Here is a 22,760-nt window from a genome sequence, read left to right as displayed (position 1 = left end):
CTAGTGGGTGTCAGAAGCACATGCAGCCAGCCCAAAATTATACATGCATATTGAAAACCATTGTTTTATGTACTGTGTGCATCTTGTCTGCTATTTCTCCACTGGCCACACAAGTCACATGTCAAGCACAGTAACAATGGGGAAGGGAAATGTGCTTCATCCACTATAACAGGAGATACTGCAAAGTTGTGGTGCAAGGGTATATACAGATACTTCTATAACAGGAAAAAAGTGAAGAATTGGGAAAAATAATACGATCTACCATATGCAACTAGAAAATGACAATGCGAAGCTCCGGAAGTAACATATAGATTGTTCTTTCCATTTTAACCTTTAGAAAATAGTCCAAAATATCTTTCCTTGGGCCTTTGATGTGACAGCCACCTTAAATTATTTTGGGAATAACCCAGATTAGAAATATTGTATTAGAATTTTAAAAAATATAAATTTTATTAATATATTTATAATATTTTCTCCAATCAGCCCCTTTCTTTTTTTTCTCTCTCTCTCCTTTTTTTTTGTAGCCACTTCTTTGTGGCAACACCAATGCTCATTTTTACATCATAATTTGGTGGGTTTTGAAAGGTGCTGCCTCCAAGAAGGCAGGTGGAGAAGTAAATTCTGATGACATCACTCTCCCTTTATAATTTAGTTCTTGTCTTTATTGTATTCAAAGCTAACACAAGGCTTTATAGTCTTGAATTCAATCACATTCTTATTTCAAGAAATATTAAACAATACTACTTCAGCAAATGCCTATGAAAACATTTTTATTAAGCTACAATCAGTATACACAAATATGCCAGGATGTTTGTGCATGGGCTCAGATCATAACTCTTCCCTTTGCATAATAATGTTGATAAAAACAATAATAGTAGCAGAACTTCTATAATGTTTAACTTGGTACTAGATACACACACACACACTACATACCTATAAATACATATGTATGTTTATATCATATATATGAATATAGATCAACAGGCTCCAGTCTTTACTCTTAACCACTATGCCATGATTATAGAGCCCATGTATGTATACTCAAGTTAGTTCCTGGGAAAGGAGACACCAGCTATCTTGCCTTTATGCTTCTTTTTGATCGTAGCAATTTACACCTTGCTATGGTCAGGGATATTATTTCACTGGCTCTTGCCACTGCCCTACAAGTAAGTTTAGAATTGTTGATTGATGCTTTCCTTTTTGCAAAAGAAAACCGACTACATCATGGGGTTTTGTAAATGGCTCAGCAGGATCTTTTCTTTGAATATCAAAGGCCAGATAGGCAATTACATAAAAAACAGACCTGTGGAAGTGAACCCCTGGGATGCATGGATCTATGGAAATCAATACCTTAGAAAGCACTCATGAATACATTAAAAAAATGACCTGTCAGTGACACTGCATCCTTCCTTCAGGGTTGAAGGAAAGCTCTGATATAACCAACTATTTCTTCTCTGTCTAAAGTTTAACATATTGCCCTCATGATTCTCCCTGGCCCCAGGCTTATTAGAAGAAGACAACCAGTGGATGATCCAGATAAATAGACTCCAGAAATTAATTGATAGACTGGAAAAGAAGGTAGGTGCCTTCTTTTCTTTATTCTCTCTTCCACTCTTCAAGATATTCTTACCCAGTATTCCTCATTGCTTTATATCCATGATTGCCCCATAGATAGAATAACAGCCAGGATCCCAATGATTCTATGAATGGTTGCTTGGTAGTTATTTGAAGTTTTTGTTGTTGTTGTTAAATACAGAAGCTCACATTAATTCTTCCCCTACCTCCCACTCCCAATTATATTTAAAATAGGATGTGGAGTTGAGAGTTAAATAAATCTACTGCACTGCCTGGCTCTTACATTTTCAAATGAACTACATGACAGTGTGCTTGAATGATGCTAATGACAGCTCTTAGGGATAAGATGGTTGAAGTCTTGAGAATCTTTCACATTAATTCAGGAAAATGGCAATGCTATCTACTAAAAGATGAGATTCCACACTCAACTTCTGGAAAGTAGCACATTAACCGATGGTTTTGCTATTAAAACTATCTAGGCAAGCAAGTTAGAATGTGATGAAGAGTTCTTTAGAACTATATTTTATGTTCTTAGTTATTGTATTTTTATTAATTTAGTTAGTACCAAGTAGTCCTGTTATTGTAGTGATATTCTCCTTAAACATCTTTGATGGGAGAGACAACTTTTGTCAATCAGTAAGAAAAAAATGTGTTTTCTGCACATGTCAGGCACCAAGTGAGAAACATTTATGTTTGTGTCAGCACTGACTTTGAAGAAAACAATTGTCTACTAATAAAACTAAGCTGTTCTCCTAAAAAGAGAGAGCGAGAGAGATAACACACTTTTTAAAAATTATATGGTAGCACAGAGTGGGATTCATAGTTCATGGTCAGTAAGTATTTTAATGACTGACCGAGACATGCTAAAGGAATGGATCAGATGTTAAAATCTATCCATGCTCACCTGATGGGTTGATCACTGTGACCTGGGGTGCTCAGGAAGGACTTCGTGTGGCAGGAAGAGTTCAAGTGGGGCCTTAAAAATGGTGACTTAATTTAAAATTTTATTGCAAACAACATAAATTATTTCTCTAATAAAAAAGAGTTTTCTGGAAGAATATGGAAGTTCTCATAGAATCAACAGATAGGCCAGAGGTCTGAATTTGGAAAAGTCAGAAGACAAGATAACCCTAGAGATCTAAATAGCAAGAAATACTCAACAGTCTCTGAAGTTACCTCCACTGGAATAAATGAGTTCCTACCATTTCCAGTCTGCTGGCCTTCTGTTCAAAATTCCACTTCCCAGAAGGAAGAATCTGGTTGGTCATGGCAGGGTTGCATTGCTGGCCTCCTGGATAGGGGAGGGGGAAAAGTCTTGATAACAATCCCAGAGGACAGTATAGAGAGAAGAAGAGATAATTCAATGAAAAGAAAATGTATTGTCATTAAAGTTGGAATAAACTCTGATCAGCTAACAAACAAAACAAGGAAACTAATATTTGCTATGGAGAAGTAAAATTTCAGTAGAGGGCAACTGGAACGGGCATTCAGGTAAGGTGATGGCATGAGCAAGGTTCAGTAGATTGGCCTGGTTGAGAGTCTTTCATGTAGGGAAGTAGTAACAAATAAGGTTGTATGGACAGAAGAGGGCCAGATTATGGATAGCCTCAAATAACAGTCTAAGGAATTTGGACTTGGAAACAACAGAAGGCATTTATTATTTTTTAACAGGTAAGTGAAAAACAAAACAAAACAAAACAAAATAAAAATCCTTTAGATAGGAAATTGGGCAGCAATACGCAAAGTGAATGAAAACAAATGCAAAATGAGTTAAAACAAGAAAAATGAGGCTCAGAGACATCAGAGCCAGCTCAGAAAATGGCATTGAAGAACAGGTTTGTGCAACTGAACCCAGTGAAGTCAGGTATGATAAGAGATGGGCCTATATTAAGCTAATGAGTGAGAAGAAAATGGCAGATTTGAAACACTTGAAGTGAAATTAACAGCACTATTGAACCGGTTAAGGACAGGAGGAGCTCAAGTGAGAATCTGAGGATTGGAGCCTGTGTTTCTGAAACAATTATACCATTAACAGAAAAGGAAGAGACACATGAGAGATAATTTGCGAGGTAAGGTGAGAAGGTGAACCAGTGTTTTCGATGTGTGAATTTCAAGGTACAACGGAACACTCAGGCAGAAATACCTAGTTAGATGTTAGTAGGAGAGAAGTCAGGCCAACAGGTTAAGGTCTCTAGACTTACTCCACAAAGATGAACCCTCAAGTCCTGAGGATGGGTAAGGTCTCTGAAAAGGAGATTCTGTGCAAGAGCCAAGTTAAGGGGAAACAACCCTGTAGAGTTCTTGTCCCTCTGCCATGGTGCCTTTACTTGTTAAATGTGTATTGAACACTTACTTGAGCAAATACCTAAACTACTAGCTTGCTGCAAATCAACTTTCCTCCTTTCTTATTTTATTGATATGTGAGCTAAAACTAAAAAGATTTGTAGGAAAAATAGTGGCTATGGAAATTAGTTTTCCAATATTGGAAGATCAAATCCAGGACCTCTATTTGAAAACTAAAGCTTGTTAAAACATAAGGATTCAGTTGCTAAATAAGTCCAGATTCATTTAAAGAATACAAATACCTCCTTTTAACGTTTTGAAATTTTGGACAAAACTATCTTTATTTGGTATCTGAAATTTTTATAGTTATTTTTAAAGGAATGGCCCAAACTTATTTCATACCTTTTTTTTCTAACTTTAAATCAAAGTATTGTCACATTTCTTTTTTTCCTAGACTTTTTTCTCCCTCCCTTCCTATAAAAGGGTTTCATTTTGAGGACAGTATCTAAGAGGTTTGCTAAAAGTACAATGTGATGGTTTTCAGCATGGGGCTCCAGCTGTGTGGAGCTCAGTGTGAGCTGTCTTAATGAATGGAGAAGCAGTGCAAGTTCAGTTTTCTTCTACAACTTATTCTGTACTGTGCTGATTAGGTTTTTAGAGAAAAACTACCCAATTGCCAAACAGTGGCTGAGTACATGTCATTTCACAGCTGAGTACCTTGTTTCCTGTAGTTGTTAACATTAGTTTTGATCTTCCCATTAAAAGGAAGTATACCTGCAGTAGAACATATGTTATCTTTTCTCTGCATTAAGTATTTATGATAAATTCTTCCTGCACTGGAACCAAGCCCTATTCTATGCATGTAGGGGAATATAACACTTAGCAATTTCTATAAATAGGTTTCTTCAGGTATTCCTTATATCCATTTCAGCCTCAATGAGAATTTATGGGGATATACTGAGGTTATGTCTTGTGTTTTGCTTGATCCCTGTAGAAAACACCTTTAATGGTTGGGCACAGTGGCTCATGCCTGTAATCCCAGTACTTTGGGAAGCTGAGGCAAATTGGTCACCTGAGGTCAGGTGTTCAAGACCAGCCTGGCCAACATGGCGAAACCCCATTTCTACTAAAACTACAAAAATTAGCCAGGCGTGGTGGCGTGCGCCTGTAATCCCAGCTACTTCGGAGGCTGAGGCAGGAGAATTGCTTGAACCCAGGGGGTGGAAGTGGCAGTGAGCCGAGATCGTGCCACTTCACTCCAGCCTGAGTCAAAGAGTAAAACTCCGTCTCAAAAAAATAAAATAAAATAAACAAAAGTAAAAACAAAACCAAAAACCCCACCTTTAATGTTAAACAAAATAACAAGGACAACAATAAAAGCTCTTCATTCTTCATTAAGTTCTTAGTGTATCATCAGATCACAGGACATTCTCACTTGAAAGGATGTAATTCAGGATGTCACACTCATACAACTTGTTTTAAGTTTTTCATACCTTAGATCAGGAAAGGTAGAACTGAAAATTGTACCTTAGTTAGTGTCAGGGAAATAGTGGTCAAGGAGATTACTAGGTTACAAGTTTCTATCTGTGGGGTACTTTTTAGTTTTCAATACACATTTATATACATTACATATAATTTTGGCTTCATGGAAAAGCTATGATTTAGACAGGGCATTTATTCAGCCTTTCATTTATTCAACATTTATTGAGTACCTCCTGTGTGTCAGGTACTATTCCAGCAGTGGAAATACAGCAATGATGAAAAGAATATCCTTGGTCTTTGAAGAGACAGACAAAAAAAGAAAACACACACACACACACAACAAATCCATGAAACAAGATAATACCAGATAATGTTGCTATAAAGAAAAGGTAGAGCAATATAATATAGATAGGGGGTTGAAAACTCCAAATGAGTGGTCTGGAAGGTCTCTCTAATAAGGTGATATTCAAGTTGAGATGTGAAAGACAAGAAGAAGCCAGTTATGTAAAGATTTGGGGATAGAGAATTTACAGCAAAGAAGGAAAAGTGAATCCCACAGAAGTTAAATACCTTGCTGAAAGTTCCACCACAAAAGAACAGCACAGCTAGAGCAACATAGCTCTATCATTAACAGGCATATATTATTTCAGATAGTCTGGATTTCTACAGTTTTCAATTTACTTCTTATCTATTTGAAGGAGTTATTCTACATAATCCTCGTTGGAAACAATGCTAGGAGAGCCATTCACAGAATGAAGTTCTCAGAGATGAAGCACTTGGTTTCACTGGGGACATTAGCAATATTCATTGGTCATCACAGAAGACATTAAGGTCTTAATTCTCAAAAGAAGATATACAAAGGGCCAACAAACATATGAAAAAATGCTCAACATCACCAGTGATCAGGGAAATGTAAATCAAAACCACAATGTGATACTACCTTACTCCTGCAAGAAAGGCCATAATCAAAAAAATGAAAAAATAAATAGATGCTGGCATGGATGTGGTGAACAGGGAACACTTCTACACTGCTGGTGAGAATGTAAACAAGTACAACCACTATGGAAAATAGTGTGGAGATTCCTTAAAGAACTAGAACTAGAACTACCATTTGATCCAGCAATTCCACTACTGGGTATCTATCTGGAGGAAAATAAGTCATTATACAAAAAGGATACTTGCACACACATGTTTATAGCAGCACAATTTTCAATTGCAAAAATGTGGAACCAACCCAAATGCCCGTCAATCAATGAGTGGGTAAAGAAATTATGGTGTATATATATATGATGGAATACTACTTAGCCATAAAAAGGAATGAATTAGTGGCATTTGTAGCAACCTGGATGGGACTGGAGAATATTATTCCAAGTGAAGTAACTCAGGAATAGACAACCAAACATTCTATGTTCTCACTCATAAGTGGGAGCTAAGCTATGAGGATGCAAAGGCATAAGAAGGACACAGTAGACTTTGAGGACTCAGGAGAAAAGGGTGGGAAGGGGATGAGGGATAAAAGACTACAAATTGGGTTCAGTGTATACTGCTCAGGTGATTGGTGCACAAAAATCTCACAAATCACCACTCAAGAACTTACCTGTACAACCAAATACCACCTGTTCCCCAAAAACCTATGGAAATAAAAAACTTTTTTAAAGACTTCAAAATCTTTACAGGAGTTCTTCACTTTTAGCAAATATCAATTGTATTTTCATTTACTCTTTAATTCACTTTCTATTTAATAAAGAAAAATTAACACTAGGGTATAAATGTGTTGTAACAATAGACTAATGTTTATAATGATGTCCCAAGAAATGTAGAAATGTGGTAATACTCATTCATAGCAAAATAAAGCAGACTGTTAGGCTTAGTCATTCTGTTTCTTTTTCTTTTGTTTACCTTCCTATCCTTTTCCTCTCTGTTTTTACGTACCTCTCTCTTCCACTTTGCTCTCTAATGGCATCCAGGAAGTAAATTTAAAGCAATACTTTGAACACGTCTAAAACAGCTTACAATTGATAAATGAGTACAAAGGGTCTTTATTGGAACAGCTTAGTTTTTAAAAATCTGTATTATTTCATCTTTCAGATAATGAGGTTCTTTTGGTTCAATGTTAGCCACGAGAGAACTATGATTTGAATATATGGCATTTTTTTAAATGATGTAATTTTTTTCTTTTCTGCCATTTCTTCCTCTTATTGAAGGATCTCAAACTTGAACCACTGGAAGAAGAAATTAATGAAGGGAATACTAAATCTGTAAGTATTTTTATCAGGTAAAAATGTTATCAACATGTTCTTTAAAAACATAATTTAATTTCTTCAAAAATTAGTTATCTCAATGAAAAATTTAAAAACTAGTCATATTTCATTTTATATGGTTAAGTCGTGTTATTTCTACATTATGATTTGTATAAACCTAATACCTACTTCACAGTTTTTGTGAAAGTACCTGGCATGTAATAGGTGCAAAATGAAAATTTTATACGTGTATTAATCAATGAGTTATTGAATAATTGAAGGAATATGACTGGCAGAGAAGGGCAACATTTAAGTTGCATCATAAACACATTTTGTAAATCCTGCTGTGATGTACACTGGATATACCTGAGCTGAAACCTGGTTCTGTTCATTATTATATTTCCAGCATTTAGCCTAGGGCCAGGCACACTGAAAATGCTCAGAAATAATTTTTCAAAGAATAAATTGATGTTTAGAGAAAAGGGAGTATTTGTATCCCTAGGGATAAGATGTCCATCCAGAGGGGCAGCGCTTTTTGGAAACAGAAGAAAAATGGACAAAGCGATCCTAAAAAGTACATTAAGATGCAACAAAAAGAAGTTAGCAAATAACTAAAAGCAGTACCTACCAAGCTTTATTGTTTACTTTATGTTGAGGCAAACATGCATAGTACATTTTGTTTCAGGAAGTTGGATGTTTACATTTACATTTAGTGAAAATTTGGATTTTAAAATCTTGGGTAACTAGGAGAAAAATCATTTTTTAATACCTTAGATGTATTATATACTTTATAGAAGTCAAAGGATTGTTCACGCATTTATATGAAACCAAGATAGGAAATAACCTTTCATCTCTGAATTGTGCACAAGCACTGACTACATGATAGAAGAAGGTGAGACCCACCTGTGTGTAAGGCTCCTGCCCATCTGTCCAAACTCATAATCCAAAGGGATTCTTCAGAGGAAACTTTGTGGGAGTCTCAGAAAAGTTTAATCATGGCTGCTACTGTTAGAATCCTATAGTTATGAATACTTTCCCCCGATAACTTAGATCTGTCATTGCATGTCTAGTGCTTTTATCCCTCCAGAGACAGGGATGTAGTCTGTGTTAATTCATCAAGACCCCAACATTTTAAAATGCTGGCTTTCATGGGAAAGTGAGAGGAGTGGGTCTTGAGCGTATATACATACTAAGAATAGCGGGTTTGCACAGTCCCGGAGGCTCAGGAATTGTTAACCTTGTGATCATGCATCTGTTATCTTCTCACAGGTGTGCATTAGAGGAAAAACTATACTCCAGACAAAGGAAAAACAAATATAACTTTTCTAATGTTGTGAGAGATAATTGTCTATTCTTAAATAATTTTCTAATGTGAGATTATTTTCTCTCTATAGCTATGAGGAAGAAAATTTGTCTAAGGATTGTTTGTGAAAGGAGGCAGCTATTCCATTTGCAGGTCCCTGAGAAGCCAAAGCCAAGGCCAATTTTAAAAGATCAACACACACAACATTACTAATTCAGTAGTGCATAGAAGTACTTTAAACAAATAAGACTTGAGAAGGTTGTTCAGCTCTCAATATTGTTTAAAAGCAGGAAAGGTTATTCCCTATTTCCAGCCGTATATAGAGATGTAACAATTATGCTCTTTGGGAATATACATATAGTAAAGATTTGAATTGGTTTGTTTTTTCAGAAGTAACAATAAGATATTTGTCATTAAAAGTTGTATTTTTTTATTAATGGTAGTAAGTGCGTTACTCTAAATTCCTATAAAACCTCCTATATTCAGAATGACCAAAAGCATTTTTCACTGTTATTTCATAGCTAGTGCTCTAGTGCTCATAATTCTATCCTACCATGTGTTAAATGATTTATCCTGATGCTGAAAACCAGTTTTAGAATTCGTTGAGTAGTGAGGTATTTTTCCTTTTCCATTAGTGAATGCATGAGAACTTGGAACAATAAATTCTATGACAGAAAGCAAAGAATAAATTTGTATTACACTTGGTTTTTGTAATGCTGATCTTTACTGATCCTTTGCTATGTGCCAAGTGTTGTACTAAACACACACATAATTCAGTTAATCCTCACAATAGCCAAATAAGGTAGTACTATCCTCAGACTCATTTTATCAATGAAGAAATTAAGGTTTAAAGGAATTTACCTACCATAGCTGAACCCCTGCAGTTCAACCCCAGACCTATGCTCATCACCATGCTCTAACATTTTCAGCCCTAGTGTTTAGTGGATTTCTAGCCTGTAAAGTAGAACTGCTCTTTGCTAGCGAGGTTGTGGATGAATGGATTATTGTTTTATGAGATTCCCTACTGTGAGAGCAGAGCAGATTGTCTGGCAGGCTTGTTTAAGCACACAGCAAAAGTCCTGAACCCTAGCAACTGCCATCTCTAGTTTTCCGGGCAATGAGCCATTACATAATGAGGAGTCCAGGATGTGATTTCTTTTTTTAAGTCCATTTTTTTTTCTCAGCCTAGAGTAAGAGATGTAACACTTATTTAGTACCTGTCATGGAAAGGATCCTTATACACATTATTCTATTTAGTCCTCCCAAAATTTTGTGATATAAGTACCACTATTCTAATTTTACGTATCAGAAGACAAACTGAGAAAGAATTAAGTAACTTGTTAAAGGCCACATAGGAAAAGTGAAGCTAATTCTTTTTACTTTGTATGCCTGCTCTTGAAGGAGAAAGAAGAAAAGAAAAAGAGGACAGGATGGTGGAGACGGATGAAAGAGCACCTAACAATTGTGCAGTGCTGTTGAGTTTCCAGGGTCACCTCAAAGCCTTTCCTGGAATAAATAGTTTATTAAGGGAATTCTAAGATTAGTCAATGGCTAAAAGCAAAAGCATCTTTAATGTGTTTGTTCCACAAATAACTTGATCACCAACTATGTTCCAGGCCTGAAGAGAGGGTCTGGAAATAGGTGAATATTACAGGCTAGAAAACAAACTAGAAGGAAAGTATACAGAATCTACAATAAAATATGATGAGGATTATCATAGGAAGGTACAGATTTGCATAGTAAGGGGACACAACTCAATTTAGGAGACCAAGGAATACTTCCAAAATGACATAATATTTAAGATGAAATCATAAAAACTAAATAGAAGTTTTTAAAAAAATAATACTGATATATCTCTTACTATATCGAATGATTCTAACACTGCACTGAAAGAACACTAAAGTGCTAGATAAAAATATTTAAATGTTCCAAATGATTGATAACAAGCATATTATAAAGATGTGCCTGTATGGCACTTCTTACCAAAAGAGTACTGAGTAAGATGATCATTTTCCAGATATTTTCTTAATTCAAAGGTTTTTAAAAATCATGATAATTTTAAACATTTGAGCACATTCATGTGCTTTTCAAAAACTCAGATTTTTCTTCAGCACATTGTTGTTGTAATACACTAAAATAGCTTATCATACAATGAGTCCATAAACCTAGTATCTTTTTCTGCCTCTCTACACTCATGTAAAACTGATGGATAACGTCTTGTGAAGTCATTCCATTCTGCCATTCCTAAGGGTTCAGGGGCTATTGTCAAGTAATATAACAGGGACTATGAAAATATAAGTCTTGTTTTACAATGGCTGTTAAGAGTCAGTGAGAGCGTACAAGAAAGGCTATGGTATCTCTGAAGACATATTTGAAACACAACTGTAAATGTAGTAAATAGAACCAAGTAACCTGAAAAAATAAGTTGTACTTAAAACATGTCTCTGTGTCCCAAGACTAAAAAAGATGACATTTCTTGAAATGTTGCAAGAAATCAAAGACTGATGCAACATAATCTAATGTCACTGGCAAATACTATCCTATGAACTGAGACTGGCCTTTCATACTTACACAGCACTATTTAGTCCAAGACATTCCAAATATCCAGCCATATTTTCACTGTAACAAAATTCCTATAAGGTAAATGATATACTACTACTCCTATAATAGAGAAACAAAAATGTAGCACCATGAAAGAATATTCAGCCATGACGGAGTGCTCTGAGCTAACTATATCTTGGGATCCCACAGTTTAGTAAGCTTTCAGGTTGTGTATTTGACACAAGAGACACATAGATATATTAACAAGATAGTAGGACTCCTGTTCCACCTCTCCCAAACCCCACATCCTACAATTTGTCTCGGCCTAGCCAGAACAGAAAATTTAAGTGTTTTCTTTGGATTTCAGAAAATCTACTTTAAATAACTACTATTTAAAATGCTCCACTTGTCAGAATAGTCATCAAACTATCAAACTTAGGCAGACTATATGGGGCTCTTTAAATGGATTTCTTTGTGTAACTATCTTAGGAAAGGAGGGGGAAAAGATGCCTCTGGTTTGGGTTGCAAAGTTGGACATTACAACCCAATCTAGGAAGCCAAGAGCTCAATTTTTCCAACTCATACATCAATGTACATAAGTGAATGAATCAGTTAGCTATTGCTACATAATAATGCACCCCAAAACTCAGTGGCTTAACACAATAACCACAATTTTGCACGTAGGCAATTTAGGCTGTGTCTTATGGTCTCACATGGGCTCCTTGTATCTGTAGTAAGCTGTATGTTAGCTTCGCTGATCTTGGCTGAGTTTCCTCATATGTCTAGGAGCTCAGCTGTGCTCTATTATGTGGCCTTTACTCCTCTAATATAGAGGTTGGCACACTACAGCATACCTCTTGTTTTTGGTCATAAAGTTTTATTGTAACACAGCCACACTCATTGGTTATGTGTGGGCTGTGGCTGCTTTCACATGACAATAACAGAGTTGACTAGCTGCAAAAGGAGCCATGTGGCACAGAAAGCCTAAAATACTTACTGCCCATCCATTTATAGAAAATATTTGCTGGCCTCTGTTCACATGGTAATCTCAGAGATCCAAGAGAAAGAGTGGAAATCCACGGGCCTCTTAGGGCCTGAATTTGAAACTGGTTCACTGTCAGTTCTGCCACGTTTATTGGCCAGAGCAAGTTAGAAAGCCAACCCAGATCCAAGGGGAGGGAAAATAGAATCCACGTCTTGATGAGAGGAGCTAAAAAGTCAAATTAGTCAAAGGGCATGAGTTCATGGGGATAATGAAGGATTCTGGTTATTTTTACAATCCATCCCCCTTGATCACGTAAAAATTGCCTTTAGACAAAAAGAATTATGATGGAATAGGTGGATGTATTTATATATCTCATTAGGAAAGCCCATGAGCTTTCCTAATTATCTGAGTCAGTAATCACAAATGTCCAACCAAGAGGTCCCTGCAAATTTTTGTGAAAATGATATATCCATCATTATTTTAGTAGAAATTAACTCTACTTAGTCATTAATATTAAAACCACGTGCTTTGATTAGTACAACGAAGTAGGAATATTTGTTGAATATACTGAATACTTAACAGTCTCTACAATATCATTGGTATTCAACAAATAGTAGCTATTGACATGAAATGAGAAACCCATTGGAATAGGAAACAGTAGACCAGGGGTTTAATTCTAGCTCTCATGCTACATAGCTGGTATTATTGTGGAAGTTATTTTTCTCATATTCTAGATCATCCTTACATTGTGTTTTGTTTTTGTTTATGCACTTTTATGATTCATGCCAATCCTTACTTTGATTTGCACTTTTATACTTTCACTACCAATTCTTGAAAAGAACTAATGTTGGTATCTAAAATTCCATAAGAAGACCACAGGCAGATCTTGAGGGAAGCCTTAAAACTACAATTGCTATAATGCTAATAGGATTTGTTACAGGAAACAGTTGCCATCCAATCCAGTGTGATCCATTAAAAACAAGCACATCTGATGCCATTACCTTTTGAACAGGGCCTGTTGTAAGTAGTTAATGTGTTTGACAACCCTGTAATATTTGATGTACCTTTGGAAATGCATAAGTTACTCATTTTTTTGAAATCTGGTTGTTTGTAATGAGTATCACAAAATATCCAAGAAATTGAAGCTGTGCAATGAACAATAGGACTTCTCTTTAAAAATTGGTAAGTGGTTATAGGGAAGTGATCCCAGCTCTGCCTGCACCATAGAGACACTTAGGGAGGTTTTAAAAATAGCAGTGCCTGGGCCCCACTCCCAGAGATTTTGATATAAATATAATTTTAAAACTTCTCGAGTCATTGAGAATCACTGCTTTTAAAGGGAAACACGTCATTGTAAAGAACACTTTGTTCAGCTTCTGGGACTAGAGGCAAGGAAAATATCTTGCCTAGATTACAGCCTTTATGCAGTTTTATACTTGGAATACTCATGGCCTTCCTTGGTCATATTTTTGGAAGAGAATCATTTGTTTTTGTGAGGAGGAATGGGATGGGCAGTAGGAGTCAGCTGAAATCGGGCTCTGTGACAGCCAACGCAGTGACCCTCACCCCTTCCTCGGCAGCACATCATGCTTGTGCAGCGGCAGATGTCTGTGATAGAAGAGGACCTGGAAGAATTCCAACTTGCTCTGAAACACTACGTGGAGAGTGCTTCCTCCCAAAGTGGATGCTTGCGGTAAGTGCTCCTACTCCTGCACCTTAGGCCTTTGGCAGCCCAGGAATGCAGTGAAGGCATTTCTCACTTTAGACAAGGCTGGGGGTCTAGAAGACAGATATTTGAGAATCCTCACATTAAGTTATACAGAGCACTCCACCTGGGTGATGTCATTTGCTGCCTTTAACTGGATGTTTTATCATTAATCTTTAAACCCCGTGTCGTTTGATCATTAGGGGCACCAAGTAAAATGAAATGGAGAGAACAACTTGAATGAAGAGACTGAATTTCAAATAAGTTGAAATTCCCTTTTGCATCCAGGCAGCCCACACTCTGATTTAAAATCATCTCTGGTAGATGAGGCGCCAACTCTAGGACATCTAGCTGTGATTGCTCCCTTGGCAGCATGCCCTGTGGCCTAATGATCATTTCAGCCATTAGGAAATTGCAGGCGTCCCTGAAGTCATGATTTCAGTCCTTGGTCATTAAAAGAAAATGAAGCAGCAGCAGATCTTTTCTTTCCTCTTTCCATGGGTACCACCCAGCTCAGGCTTCGGATATCTCAAGCTACTAAAATATACTATTCCTCATCTTCAGTTTTTTCACTCCAACTGGTTCAATAAACAGTTACTATAATAATTTTCTGGAAACAGTTATCATAGAATTCCCTTAACTGGAACCTACAGTAACTCTCTAATGAGTATCTTATCAAAGGCTAGACGTTTGTCCTGACTCTATATTTAATCCTACTGACAGACCCAGAATCCATATCACTACTATTATTTGTTCTCCCTCATCTAAACACTCTGCCTTGGTGATGCACAGCTAGAATTTCTGATATAATCTGTTTGTTCCCCACTGTGCCTCAGACCTGGCTACTCTTCCTCTCAGAAATGTGCACCCAGCTGCAAGTCTCTGCCAGACCATGCACTGCCTCAAGTTCAGACTCCCGGTTCAAATTCATCTGCTTTTAGAAAACTTCTACAACCAAGTCTAACCCTACCTTATGAGTTTGCTTAAACTATATTTCATAATGCTCTTCAAATATTGCTTTGGGAAGGTTTTTATGTGTGTATGTGTGTGTACGTGTGTGCATAAACAGATACTTCATGTCTCTGGGTGTTTTGCTTTTCTTCTCAGTGTTTAATTAATTTTATTCATACCCCAGCAGAATATTTCTCTAGCTAAGGAGTCTGGCTCTGGAAATAAACATGGGATTTTACTAGCTTTGTGGTTTTGAGAAAGACCCTCACTGGCTCTAAGCCTGAGTTTCCTCCTCAAGAGCCTCATGAGATGGTTGGGAAGATTGAGACAGTCCGTATGCAGTGCTCAGCACAATGCTTCCCATCCACTGAAGATGTGAGCTGAAGTCACTATTGCGTTTACTATTGTTTCCTGGTTGTCTGGGTGACTGACCTCCTCTCTAGAGTATGAGTGCAGTACCTCCTCAGTGCCACTAACAGCTCATCATCTTCCAGTAGTGTCTTTGTAACAAGAACACAGGAAATGCTGTGCTTCCATGATTATTTTTATTATTCTATGTCACACCAGACTCAGAGGGCACAAATAAAAACCCATTTTCATCCTTTTTACTTCAGTGACTCAAGACTTGCAAAGGTGGGAATATGTGTCGTTTTTAGAGCCCACTCATTTGAAAATAAAATTGAATATTTAAAAATGCAAAGAGGGCCAGGCGCAGTGGCTCACGCCTATAATCCCAGCACTTTGGGAGGCTGAGGCGGGCAGATCATGAAGTCAGGAGTTCAAGACCAGACTGACCGTGGTGAAACCCCGTCTCTAGTAAAAATAGAAAAATTAGCTGGACATGGTGGCATGTGCCTCAGGAGGCTGAGGCTGGAGAATTGCTTGAACCCGGGAGGCGGAGGTTACAGTGAGCTGAGATGGTGCTACTGCACCCCAGCCTGGACAACAGAGCGAGACTCCGTTTCAAAAAAAAAAAGAAAAGAAAAGAAAATACAGAGAGAACCTGTTCACAGTGTAAACTTCCCAAAATAGAGCTCAGTAAACTCTTTTTAATGAGGATATAGAGAAGATAAAGTCTATTTCAGTGTATTACCATCTCCAGGGATTGATGGCATGTTTTATATTTATAAAAAAGGCACACAAGTTTATTTTTTAGGTTCAGAAACACTACTTTAATGGGTGTTGGGAAAATGACCTCAAGCTACTAGAACAGTCCCAGGGAAAGGGAAACTAGCTGTGGGGGAGTGAGAGAGTGGATAGATTTGTGCTGTCTGCTGCAAATTCTATTCTCTCAATAACCACAATAAATTGCTCCATCAGCTCCTGCTGTGAAGTGGAAGGAAGGAGACCATCTTTTTCCTGTAAGATAGATTCTCAGCCTCTCTGTTTCCTTTGCGAGACTGGTTTGTTTCATACAGTTCTTTGTTCACTTCTTATTGTTGATTTTTCAGCTAATTTCTTTCTTTTACTGGAATTATCAAAATGTAGACTGTATCAGGTGGAATGAGCATCAGGGAATCACACCCATATGGAATATATATGGCATAGATGTTACGCCAGTGTGCCGGTCTACATGCAATTTTTCAGTTGTACCAGTTAATCAAATTCAATTTTCTACCTGTATCAATTGATAATCAAATGCCACTGATGCCATCAGTCATGCTCCAGTGTGCCCAGCACAATTGCCTAGTGCTTGGCTGAGAAAATAAAGCTCTGTGAATGTCAGAGATTCTGTTCTCCCATGATGTTTAGCTCAGTCTCACCATGATTAGGCACAAAATACTGCCATAAAATAAAATAGATATTATTAAGGACTAAAAAGATTAGACATTTGGCACCTATTTTCTTATTTATTTATTTATTTTTGAGACAGGATCTCGCTCTGTTGCCCAGGCTGGAGTACAGTGGCACAATCATGGCTCACTGCAGCCTCAACTTCTTGGGCTCAAGCGACCCTTCCACCTCAGCCACCAGAGTAGCTGGGGCCACAGGCACACGCCACCATGTCTGCCTACTTTTAAAAAATTTTGTACAGATGGGATTTTGCCATGTTGCCCTGGCTGCTTTTGAACCCCCAGGCTCAAGCAATCCTCTTGCCTTGGCCTCCAAAAGTGCTGGGATTACAGGCTTGAGCCACTGTGCCTGTCCTCTTATCTTCCCAGCAATAATCAAGAGGCACATATTACATCCAGCTTAGAAGGAATAGTCTCAGATGGGTTAAAAAAAAAACTTATTAAAATTTGTCTGACACTAAAACCAGTGTTTAATCCTTCTTGTCAATATTTGGTCATCCTTAGAGTTTCTTGGATTTTCTGTGGTTAACCAGGGGTAGAATAGACAAGTCCTCTCCTGTTCTAATTACAACAAGGTCTTGCTTTCTTAAATTCAGGCCACTGAATTAGAGGTTTTGCCCTATAAGTTTTTGATTAGGAGACTCGGAAATATGGGGAGTGACAGAGGTTTTGTTTTAGTAGTCAAAAGAGTTTTTAAAAAGTTAAGTTGGTGAAAAACTCAAGCAGATTATGTGGACTCATGTTTATAACATATACACACACATTGATACAACACATACACACGCTATTCTTCACTTATTTTGTAATCATGAAGGCTCATTAATCCCTGTTTTTGTCATAGGGAGGTACCAATTGAATATAAGTGGTATACATGGTATGTTCTCAGAACCATTCTTGACACCAGAGAACAAGAGAATAGTTTGCTTTCAAGGATCTTAGACTCCAGTTGGGAAAATAGGATGCTCATTTATGAGGGTAGGTAGAGCACAATTAAAATCATGTTCATGGTCTAAAATTTCATAGTCATTAAATAGAACAAAATGATTTCTAAAGTCACTCAGCTACGAAATTCGAGAATTTGAATATATTCAAAACTCCATGTCAAGGGCCTAAGGAATATGAATGTAGGATTACATTGTAAGAATCAACCCTGAGGCATCCTTAAGAAATAATGGTGGCACATTGAATCATTAATCATTTATCAGTATTTATTTATTTTTGAGACAGTGTCTCACACTGTTGCCCAGGCTGAAGTGCAGTGGTGCAATCTAGGCTCACTGCAGCTTCAACCTCCCAGGCTCAAGTGATCCTCTCACCAGAGCCTCCCAGCTAGCTGGGAGTACAGGTGCATGCCACTATGCCTGGCTAATTTTTTCTTTTTTGAGATGGAGACTTGCTCCGTTGCCCAGACTGGAGTGAAGTGGCATAATCTTGGTTCACTGCAACCTCCACCTCCCAGGTTCAAGCAGTTCTCCTGCCTCAGCCTCCCAAGTAGCTGGGACTACAGGCATGTGCTGCCACACCCAGCCATTTTTTTGTGTTTTAGTAGAGACGGGGTTTCACCCTGTTGCCCAAGCTGGTCGCGAACTCCTGACTTCATGATCCGCCCGCCTCAGTCTCCCAAAGTGCTGGAATTACAGGCGTGAGCCACTATGCCGGGCCATTTTTGTATTGCTTATAGAGACAGGGTTTCATCATGTTGCCCGGGCTGGTCTTGAACTCCTGAACTCAAGCGATCTGCCCACCTCGGACTCCCAAAGTATTGGGATAACAGAAGTGAGCCACCATGCCCAGCCTCATTAATCAGTAATTATATAGATGAAATAAATTGGTGACCCACAGCTTGGTATGGAGAAATGTGAGGACTGGCCCTCTTGCCATGTCTTTTCTTCATTGGTTAGGCCTTGCTTGTGATTTAAGGTAGGACATGCACATGGGGAAGGAAGAAGCCAAGAGGGAGAGTCCGGACCATTATGGGGAGTTTCCTCATTTAAAATCTTTAATCTCACCTGTTCCTGAGCCACATCCATTTCCTCTAGAAGCCATTTCACTGACACATTTTCCAGCATCCAGGAATATTCAAGATCTCCCAAAGCTCAAGGTTGAAGCTTTTAGGGCCTGCATCCAAAGACAGCTTAGCCAAAGAACTCTTGCTTTAGCCAATGAGTGTTAAGTGTCACAGGAAGTATGAAGATTTTAAGAAGAACGACACAGGCTGTTTCGGGGGAGTAGAATCACACAAGTAACAAATCACACGTGTGTTGTTGTGCAGTTTTACATTTACAAATAATTGAAAGCTAATCATTCAAGCCCTAAGCCTTTAACAATTGCTGACAAATCTTTCTAAAGATTATTTCGCAATTGGACTTTTCTTGCTGTCTCACTGTGATCATTGTGTGTCATTATCTATATGGTATAGTCTCAAATATCAATGTCCTTAAATATCATTGCCCCATATTGGTCTTTTTGGCCCTTAACTGAAAGTACCCATTCTGTAAAGCAATTCTGGTTAGCACTCTCACCCATGTGCCTTTGAGACAGAATCTGCACTTTCATCACTGCATCTGCTTCTTGTCAGTCACCTTTATTAGGTTTCCTAACTCTTTGTCAGAGTGCAGGTTTTGAAGGCAAAAATGCCTAAGTTCAAAGTCTGGTTTACTCACTAGCAGCTGTGACGACCATGGACAAGACATTTCATCTCTCCATTCCTCAGTTTCCTTATCTGTAAACAATGGAGAATTAAATACACGAAGACAACACCACCTTCCGGTATCAAATAAGAATGCTTGCAACTGCAATCTAGAGTAAGCACAGTAACAGTCACTTATATTATAAGTACATTTATTATTCTCAAAAGGAATACTGGAGGTAAAAATCTCAAGGTTCTTATACAGCTTAATGTTGTCATCAAAGATCCCAGATCTGTCTTTCAGATGTGCCTTCTGGCTCTTCACCAGATGGCCTACAGTGAGGAAGAAAAAGGGAGAAATACCAACAAGCTCTCCTCTCATGTCTGATCCTGAAGACGCAAATGTTTTCCCAGAGTCTCTGCTTCCTAGCGTACTTCCCCTTGCATCTCACTGGCCAGAATTCAAGTCACATGGTCATTGTTGGCCACTGGAAAGGTTAGGAAACCAAGTGTCCAGCAGAGAGGAGTAAGGTTATCAGGATATTCTCAGTCCAACACTGATTAGTACATTGGGTGTATTGCAAACTGAACAGTGGCAGAGTATGTTAGTAAGAGGAGAGTAATATTTGGGGAGGCAATGGACAGTGTAGCCACATGACTCCCAAAGTAACTGTGAAGGTTAAATGGCTTATCCATGGAAAATGCTTAAATTAGAGCCTGGAACAGAGCAATACATGTAGAAATCATCACCACCACCACTATTAATACTTATATTATTAGCTTGCTGCTTCTCATTGCTTTGATATGTACATTTTCCCTCCATTTCTTTTCTGGTTTTCCTCCCACCCCATTCCTTTTGTTTCTGTCATGCTTCTTAGCTTTGATACCATTAAGGCTTAGCTTTCATAGCTACTCACCGAATGAAAGCGATACTTTCCTTTTAGCTATTGGGCTAACAACACACACACACACACACACACACACACACACACACACACTAAGCCAAGTACTGAGTTAAGAATTCTACATGTAACTTTTTTTTTCTTTATTTTCAGACAGAGTCTCGCTCTGTCGCCCAGGCTGGAGACAGTGGCTTGATCTTGGCTCACTGCAACCTTCACCTCCCAGGTTCAAGCGATTCTCCTGCCTCAGCCTCCCGAGTAGCTAAGATTGCAGGCATGTGCCACTGTGCCCAGCTAATTTTTGTAGTTTTAGTAGAGACAGGGTTTCACCATGTTGGCCAGGCTGATCTTGAACTCCTGACCTCAAGTGATCCACCCACCCTGGCCTCCCAAAGTGCTGGGATTACAGGTGTGAGTCATTGTGCCCGGCCATACATGTAACACTTTAATTCTCATAGTATTGTTATCACTATTGTACAGATAAGGAAACCAATGTTGAGTATTGGGATCAAGGTGGCACAGCTAATAAATGGTGGATGGTGGAAGGTCTGTTGGGCTATACTTTAAATCACTGCCATTTCATACTCCTTTTTACTCCTTCAAAAACTTTAGCATTATGCTAAAATTTTATGAATTTCTTATCTTACGGTCTTATGGCTAGTCTGGAAAGTGAAATGTTCAAATAGCAGGATAAGTGGGCTTTTAATGTAATAAGTATACAAATGAATCAGTTTTCAGGAAGCAGTTGATGAAGAGCTTGAAATACAAGGCTAAGTATTTTAAACTTTATCCTAAAGAAAATAGAGATGGATTGCAATTTGTCCAGTGTACTGCTGAAGGTTATGTTTGGGGATTACATCCCTTTGAGACTATGATGAGAGCTATAGATTCTCCTCCTAGAAAAACATATATATGCATATTAATTTGTGGATCATTTCTGGGATTTTAGTGAACCCCCAAAGAGCACATTCATGAACTCCTGGGATTAGAAAATCACAAATTCCACCTTCTATTCAATTCTTATGATTCCAGAGTAAACCTTTCTCCAGAAAATCTGAAGTTGAGCTAAAAACAATATTTGCTGCATCATACCTTAATGAACCAAACTAAATAAACTGAAAAAAACACAAGCGGAACTAAAGAAAAAAAAATTAAAATTTCTGTGTGTAGTTACTGCCACCTGCTGGTCACACTTAGGTAAATCCTAAATCTACATTAATCAACTATTTTACTGCTGTTATTTGTTCTCTTACTGGTAAGTTTACTGGTAAATTCTTTGTTAACCCAAAAGCCTTATTGTTTTTATAACCCCTCGTTTTGCTTTCTAATATGAATATATTATGAACCATCAGGCTGAACAGTCTGTACTTTTGTAATTCAGTTTTTAAAGTTATCTTTATTTTTGTCTCCCACTCTTAAGTTTATGAATCTCTCTATTCTTTTGTTTCAAAATTAATTTGGGTCTTCATCATTTCTCACCTATGCTATTTCACTATCTTCCCAGCTGTTTTTTCTACTTTACAATACCCTTCATACAATACCCACTGGGCCATCGGAAGGATCTTTTAATACATAGCTATAGCCACGTCACTCTCCCTGCTTTATATCCTTCGGTGGCTCCTCATTGCTACAGAATCAAATTTGCAGTCACCTCAACCTATGTTTTCAGCCAGCCTACTTTCTTCACTCCTTCAAAACATATTATGTAGACTTTTTCCTCCTTTGGGCTAGCCAAAGGACTGGAAGGAATAAATTTGTCTCACCCAAATTGGAAAAGAAATTTAAAAGGAAAACAAATTGGAAAATAAATTTAAAAGGAAAACAAAAAACCCTTGCAATTATGGCCAGAATGTGGACTCTTAAACTTCATCCAGAGACAGCGTTGAGCAGTGTGTGTGTGCGTGTGTGTGTGCACGCGCGCGTCAGAGGGAGAGACAGTTTGAGAGACAGGGAGAAAGGGAAAAAAGAGAAAGGGGAAGAGAGCCATTAGGTATTGGCGAACTAGGAGTCAGTTGTATAACAGTAGTGTGGTCCAAGTGACTCAAATGGCATAGAGCAGGACCCACACAAAAACTGTCAATACAGGAATGTTGTAAGGCTAAGAATTTGGCAGAGGTACAGTGGTTGATAGGGCCAATCCTAACAGCTACATTTGAGGGCAAAGGCAGGTAGCATGCACTCACTCACATTTTTCTGGGCCTAGCACAACAGATGCTCAATAACCCTTTTTGAATGAATGAATACAATTTTGCAAAAGTTACATTCGTGATGTCTGCAATATATTGAGACTGTTTTCATGATGCAAAACCAGAAAACTAAAAAATCAAAACAAAACAAAAAGCAAAAAAAAAAAAAAAAAAAAAAAAAAAAA

The 22,760-nt window shown here is 37.9% G+C and overlaps 1 protein-coding gene across 1 annotated transcript in view; it reads left to right on the top strand.

The window, feature by feature from the left end:
• Nucleotides 1-22,760, top strand: part of NECAB1 (N-terminal EF-hand calcium binding protein 1) — a 190,976-nt gene that overhangs the window by 159,518 nt on the left and 8,698 nt on the right. Inside the window, exons 8-10 of the mRNA XM_011970102.1 lie at nt 1,502-1,578; nt 7,545-7,598; nt 13,990-14,102. Coding sequence (XP_011825492.1) covers nt 1,502-1,578; nt 7,545-7,598; nt 13,990-14,102 — 244 coding nt within the window. The remainder of the gene's footprint in view (nt 1-1,501; nt 1,579-7,544; nt 7,599-13,989; nt 14,103-22,760) is intronic.

This window comes from Mandrillus leucophaeus, unplaced genomic scaffold (genome assembly GCF_000951045.1).
Source record: "Mandrillus leucophaeus isolate KB7577 unplaced genomic scaffold, Mleu.le_1.0 Scaffold928, whole genome shotgun sequence".
In the NCBI taxonomy this organism is placed as follows: Eukaryota; Metazoa; Chordata; class Mammalia; order Primates; family Cercopithecidae; genus Mandrillus; species Mandrillus leucophaeus.
This window is presented reverse-complemented; position numbering and strand designations above follow the sequence as displayed.